The following is a 7193-nucleotide window of genomic DNA, read 5'->3' as shown; positions in this document are numbered from 1 at the left end:
CCATAAACCATATTTCCATTGTACAAAAAATGTTTTAGCTTGTCTACCATAATCTCTATAATCTTTCACTCTATATTAATTCTATGAACACCATAATGATGGGCAGAAATTTGGCTTGGATTGTGTTAGTGGTGCTATGCTTGGCAGTGCGAAGCTTAGCAACCGTGTACACAGTGGGTGACTCGAGTGGATGGACAATTGGGGTTGATTATGGCACTTGGGCTGCTTCTAAGACATTCGTCGTTGGTGATAGCCTAGGTGAGTTTCTCTTCATTCTCTCCTTACATTAGCTCTAAATCAAACGTTTTTAGTTAGCATGATCAAAATTATAAACTCGTATGTATATCATCTTAAATCACATAAGAGGTGCCAAATTATAAAGTTTATTTTTACAAATTATACAACGATTGTACGTAGTGACTAGTTTGTTAACATGGAATGTATGTGTTGAACTAAAATACTGTCTAACTATTACTATTATCAAGAGTTATTCTGTAAAATTGTCCCATACTCATGATTCCTATATATATTTTTAAACAAAATGACTACATTATATAATTATCAATTTCCAAGAATCTCCAAAATGATGGAGCTATAAATTAAATAGATATATGATTAATTTTTACAACTATTGTCAGGAATTTTTTTATTTGTCACATAGGAATCTATTTGTTTATTATTTATTATAAATAAATTTGATGTATAAATAAAAGTTGGGGACAAATTGGATGCATGACAGTGTTCAATTATGGAAGTGGACACACAGTGGATGAAGTGAAGCAAAGTGACTACAAAACATGCACAATTGGGAATTCAATAAGCACTGACAACAAAGGCACTACTTCAATTCTACTCCAAACTCCTGGGACACATTTTTTTATTTGTGCTATTTTAGGTCATTGTGGTAGTGGTATGAAACTTTCTGTTAATGTTTTACCTTCTGCTGCTCCTTCTACTTCTCCTACTACTTCTACTACTGCTGCTCCTTCCACTACTACTACACCTACCACCACCAACGGTGTGTATCCCACCACCGCCTCCGGTACCACGCCGTATATGATCCCGGATTCGGCCTCGTCTTTGAGGAGTGTTACTAGCTCTATTCAAGGTGGACTTGTTTTGTTTGTGGTTGTTTTAGTTAATTTTGTTCTGTTTTTGTGATTTTGATGTGTATTTAATTTTTGTTGGTTCTTATAGCCAGGTTAGAGGCAGAGCTTTTCTATTATTAGTTAAGTAATTACTTTATTGTATGATATTTTTTTATGTGCGGATGTGCCTAAACAAATAAATATTTGTATACTTCTTTTAGATGGAATTATTTTAAAAATTTATTAAGAAATAGGTATGATTAGTTTGTTGGTCATTTGTTCACCATATATATGCACTAGCCTAGACCAATGACCATCTAAGATTAAATCATTATACCAAACAATAAGGCTGGTGAATAATATTTTCTTTTTATAATGTCACAAGTGGTTTAAACATATAAGAAATACACAATTTTTATTTCGATATACTACTGAATAATAAGTTCAATTGAGTTTAAATAACTTATTAACCTGTATTTGAATTTGATTATTTGTGTAATGTGAACTTATATTTTTAGAATTAATTGAAATGAAGGTAAATAAAAACAGATGCTAGCTAGCTAGTGAAGTAGTGAGGTACTTAATTTAGAAAGAAGGGAGTATTATTCTGGACACACTATACTGCGTATGATTTTGAACTCTAATTTAAAAGGAGAAACGCACAATTATTTTCCAAGAAAACATCAAGAGGTTTTCAGGTCTACTTCATTGTTGAAATCTCATTTTCAAATGTTTGGAAACATAAGCATCAGCAAAACTGATGCAAACTAAGCCTTCAATTTGCCTATGATTGACCCTGTCTTTCACATCAATAATATTTTGCAACCATATCATAGAAAATTCAGTATGATAACTATATGTTAACATGCAATTAACATATCGTATCACTTTTTATATAATTGTACATGTACTTGTCAACTCGTGGTAATGTGGAATTATCCGAGGCAATAAGTATAGTTCATCCATAAACAAGTGTTTATCTTTATAAGTTTAAGTACAATACCACTCAATACAGAGTGTTTGGGTCCAATTTAGTCAAAATTGGGCCTGAGCACTAAATGATCCAATTAAAAGCCCAAGGTCAAGGTTCAACTCTCCAATTGCTCAAAAGTCAAAAGTCAGCCCACAAAGTAAGCCAATTGGGCTAAAGCCCAACCTCTCCATGTATGATGAGGTATAAAAGCCATCATATTAACACATTCAAAAGGAGATTCACATTCCAATTCATATGCTCATTCTTGCATTGAGAAATATTCCACAAAAGCCTCAAGCTACAAACTCTCTTGCATAGTGTCTTCCTTCTACACATTGTACTGACTTTAGCATCGGAGGGGCCTTCCTCGGAAACACCCCCGAGGCTAGTTTACGTGTGTTCACTGTGCAGGAAACCTTCGGCCCAACACAACTTGGATCGAATCCAGTCTTCTCCATTTCAGCGGACCTTCGGCAAGGTCCCATTGTTTTCAACCGAAACAATTTGGCGCCGTCTGTGGGGAAGACTTTCAAAAATCTTTAAGCCAAATTCCTAACCAAGATCATCTTGCAATTATCTTAGCAGCCATGGCTAAGAACCGCAAGAGCAAAAGCCTTCGTCAAGGAGCGGGCGAAAAGCCTAAAACCCCTACACCATCGCCCTCGCCGGACCGGAACTCTCCCAAGGGTGCCGGCTCGGGGGGAGGATCACACAAGGAGGATTCCCTATCTCCTATAATGCATGACTCTCAATATAGGCCGGACCACTCTCGGTCTAGCAGGGGTCAGTCTGATCATAGGACATATTCAGTGTCCCAAAGCCAACCATCGGCTGCACGGCCTCATTACCACACTCGGCCGGGGACCCCTTTGACGGGGCCCAGTTCGGAAGAGGTGGCAAGAGCGCTGGCAGTACTCATGGAGGCAATGAGGGCACAGAATATGCCACCGCCTCGTGATCGAACTCCTCCGCATACCCGACATCAGCGGAGGAAGTTAGACCATGACGGGGGGAAGCTTCCTTCCTTCCGGGAACTGGAAGAGTGGGAGGAGGATTCTTGGAAAAATGAAAAACAGAGGAAAAAGAACTCTCAATTATTTAAAGGATCCTCATCCTCAAGACCAGCAGCGCATAAGAGCAGCAGCTCAGCTTCTCGGCCAGAATCTACTCGCCGGGAACCCGAGACTGCTCGCAGAAGCGTCCTTGACCGACTCGGCGGCCAGGAACCGAGCGTGCGTAGTCGCCTCTCGTTCCCTGCAGCCGAGGCCCAGACTTCCCAGCCAGGGACGAAAACCACTCCTACCTCTCTAAGAGGGCGGAGCGCGGTCCCTTCGGCCAGGAACAAGGGCAAGGCCATTATGCTTCCCGCTAGTTCACCATTCGAGCAATGGATACTGGAAGAGCGCGTACCCACGGTCAAAATACCGTCGCATATCACATATGACGGGACCACGGATCCGAAGGACCACGTGGCCTCGTATGAGACTCATATGCATCTTTGCCCCAGATCCGAGGCGACTTGGTGCAAATATTTCCCAACCACTCTCAAGGGGGTCGCGCAAGCGTGGATCTCCAAGGGAGTAAGGCAAGGCTCCATAACAGGTTGGGATGATCTGTCCTCCAAGTTCAGGAGCAAGTTTTCCACGGCAAACCGCCGAGAGAAGACTACCGCAGAGCTCATGGGTCTGCAACAGGGGGAAACCGAAAGCCTCCGAGACTACCTGACCCGTTTCAGTAACGAGTCATCAAGCGTCTCCCAGCTGGACCAGGGGCTAGCTGTTTTTGCAATGCAGAATGGCCTTCAGCCAGGAAAATTCCTAGACTTCATGGTCATGCATACCCCGCAGACCTTGGAGGAAGCTCTTAGTGCTTCGGATAAGTTCATCCGAGCCGAAGAATGGAATAAAGCAAAAACCCAACCTCAATCCGGGGGAGGGAAACAGAGGCAAATACCCTTGTCTGAAGGCCAAGGCCATAAGGCAAAGGGAAAATCAAAGGCCTCGGAGCCATCTTCGGCCAGCGACCTAAAGAAGGACAGGTTTGCCTCATACACAGGCAGATATGAGTCCTACACTCCGCTCTCTCTTCCACGCGCCAAAATTTACAGTGTGACGAAGGAGGAGCAGAGTTACCGAAAGCCGAGACCACTCCCAGAGTGGTATCAACGAAAAAATAAAAATCAGTGGTGTGAGTTCCACGAGTCTTCGGGCCACAACACTGAGGAGTGTATCCAGCTGAAGGACCAGATAGAGGACATGGTCCGGAAGGGATACTTGAAAAAATACATCGCGGATCACCGCGAGAAAAAAGAATCCGAGAGGCTAGCAAAGGACCCTCGGCAGGACCTTGATTTCCCCCGAAAAAACAGTAAAAAACCGGAGGGGAAATTCCCTCCGATCAATGTTATCTCGGGAGGAATATACTCTCGGAGGGAGCACAAGCGTCACCTTAGAGCTTTGACTCACCAGGTGAACAACGCTGACATTCAATCTCCCCAGTCGCCGGTGCCGAACATGACGTTCACAGCCGCCGACTGCCGGGGGATTACGTACCCTCACGAGGATCCGTTGGTGATCATCGCCACGGTGGCCAACCACGACGTCAGTAAGGTCCTTGTTGACGGTGGCAGCGGAGCAAACATTCTGTTCCGAAAGGCCTACAACCAAATTAAGCTGAAGCCCAAGCACCTTACGCCGGTACCCTATCCGGTATCCGGGTTCAATGGGGCTTCAACTTATCCAGATGGGAAGGTGACACTTCCTGTCACCATCGGTTGCGATGAGGCAGCCCGGAACGTCATGATTGAGTTTTTGGTCATCGACGCTCCTTCAGTGTACAACGTGATTTTGGGGAGACCCATAATTCACGAGATCCAAGGGGTCGTCTCAACTTATCATCAGCTGATGATTTACGTCTCAGACGCCGGCTTCCCCGAAAGGATACAGGGCAACCAAAAAGACGCCCGAAGGTGCAACTACCTCAAGCCATCCAGTAGTCGCCCAGATGACGACGGGGATGAGGAGGAGAAAGAAAAAGAAAGAGAGCCAAGCGCAAAAAAGCCGAAAGGCCTAAGTGCTTCGGCCCAAGGATCCGTGCCCAGAGAAAAAGGTCCCGAAAGGGAAAAGGTTGACTCTTCAGCTGAGACGCAAGACTCAGAGAGCCAGCCGAAGAACACAAAGACTGGGACACCTGCTGACATTGGCAGCAGACCAGATTCTGAAGAGTCCAGTCCATCGGCAATGGACATGGACCAACATACTGAAACAGTTGAGTTGGCCGAAGGAGATGCTGAGAAATGTGTAACAATCGGGATGGACCTTGATCCTGACACCCGTTGTGAACTTATTCAGCTCCTTCGGGATAACAGAGATGTGTTTGCTTTCTCGGCAGCTGATATGCCCGGGATAAGTTCAGACCTCATCTCCCATAAGCTTAATGTTGACCCAGCGTGTCGACCAGTTAAGCAAAAGAAGCGGAATTACTCCGCCAATAAGAACCGAGACATCGCTGCCGAAGTCAAAAAATTATTGGAGGCAGGGTTCATTGAACCTTGCCAATATCCGGAATGGCTGGCAAATGTGGTGATGGTTCAGAAGCCCAATGGTACCTGGAGGATGTGCGTTGACTTCACGGACCTAAATAAGGCTTGTCCAAAGGATTTCTATCCCTTGCCAAGAATCGATCAGCTAGTCGATTCGACAAGTGGCCATGCCTTGCTTAGTTTCATGGACGCATTCTCGGGGTATCATCAGATCTTTATGCACCCCGACGATCGAGCCAAGACAGCATTCGTCACGAACGCTGGGGTGTATAATTACAAAATGATGCCCTTCGGATTGAAAAATGCGGGGGCAACCTATCAAAGGCTGGTGGATCAAGTTTTCGCCGATCAAAAGGGCCGAAACATGGAAGTCTATGTTGACGATTCGATCGTCAAAAGCAGAAAACTAGAGGACCATGTAAAGGACCTGGCTGAAACTTTCGCCACCTTGAGAAAGCATCAAATGAAGCTGAATCCGAAGAAGTGTGTCTTCGGCGTGAAGTCAGGGAAATTCCTTGGGTTCATAGTCAGCAAAAGGGGGATTGATGCCAATCCCTCTAAAGTCAAAGCGGCGCTCGACCTTCCTGAGCCGAAAACGAAGCGGGATGTTCAGCGGCTCACTGGAAGAATGGCAGCCCTCTCGAGGTTCATTTCCAGAGCTTCGGATAAGGGGTTACCCTTCTTCAAAGCCCTGAAACTCCCGAAAACAAAAGAGCTTGTTTGGGAGGAAGAGCAAAAAGACGCCTTTCAACAGCTTCGGGAGCATCTGGCTCAACTCCCAACGCTGGCTAGCCCAGTTGAAGGAGAAACTCTATACCTATATGTGGCCGTTAGCCCAGCCACCGTCAGCGCAGTATTGCTGAGGGAAGAGAGTAAGAGTCAGCAACCGATTTATTTCGTCAGTCATACACTGACGGATGCCGAGACCCGCTATCCTCTACTCGAGAAAGTTGCTTTCGCGGTAGTGGTAGCTGCTCGGAAGCTGAGGCCCTACTTTGATTGCCATCAGATAGTGGTCTTAACTGATCAGCCGTTGGAAAAAGTTCTTGGCAAGGTTGAAAAATCCGGTAGGCTAGCCAAGTGGGCTTTTGAGCTCACCGAATTCAGCATCAGCTACCGTCCGAGGGCTGCCATTAAGGCTCAAGCCCTGGCGGATTTCTTGGCCGAATGCTCATACCAAGAAGTGCTGGACAGTGACAAGAAAGTCTGGACCGTGTTTACAGATGGGTCTTCCACCGAAAACGGTTCGGGGGCAGGAGTAGTGATAACTTCTCCCGAGGGCAAATCCTTTGAGTATGCACTAAAATTTTCTTTTAAGGCCTCGAACAATGAAGCCGAATATGAGGCAGCAATCGCCGGCCTACAATTATGCATCTCCTTGGAAGCCGATCATGTCTGCTTAAAAACAGACTCTCAGCTAGTTGCATATCAGATCAGTGGCAGCTATGAGGCCAAAGAGCCCTCCATGATAGCTTATCTTGCCAAGATCAAATCAGTCATTGCAGAGCTGAAAACTTTTGAGGTTCAGCTGATCCCAAGGGGTCAGAATACTCAAGCCGATGCACTCTCCAAACTTGCTAGTTCATCTTTT

General features: G+C 45.2%; 1 protein-coding gene across 1 annotated transcript; it reads left to right on the top strand.

The window, feature by feature from the left end:
- On the top strand, positions 1-1315 carry LOC110706637 (blue copper protein-like). The gene is made up of 2 exons (XM_021884583.1): positions 1-258; positions 740-1315. Exons 1-2 carry the CDS (start codon positions 84-86, stop codon positions 1159-1161), a joined length of 597 nt encoding a protein of 198 aa, XP_021740275.1. The 5' UTR covers positions 1-83; the 3' UTR covers positions 1162-1315.
- The last annotated feature ends 5878 nt before the right edge of the window (positions 1316-7193 follow it).

Source organism: Chenopodium quinoa, unplaced genomic scaffold (genome assembly GCF_001683475.1).
Source record: "Chenopodium quinoa cultivar QQ74 unplaced genomic scaffold, ASM168347v1, whole genome shotgun sequence".
Taxonomy (NCBI): domain Eukaryota; kingdom Viridiplantae; phylum Streptophyta; class Magnoliopsida; order Caryophyllales; family Amaranthaceae; genus Chenopodium; species Chenopodium quinoa.
The sequence above is the reverse complement of the archived record's forward strand: the minus strand, read 5'-3'. Positions and strand labels throughout refer to the sequence as shown.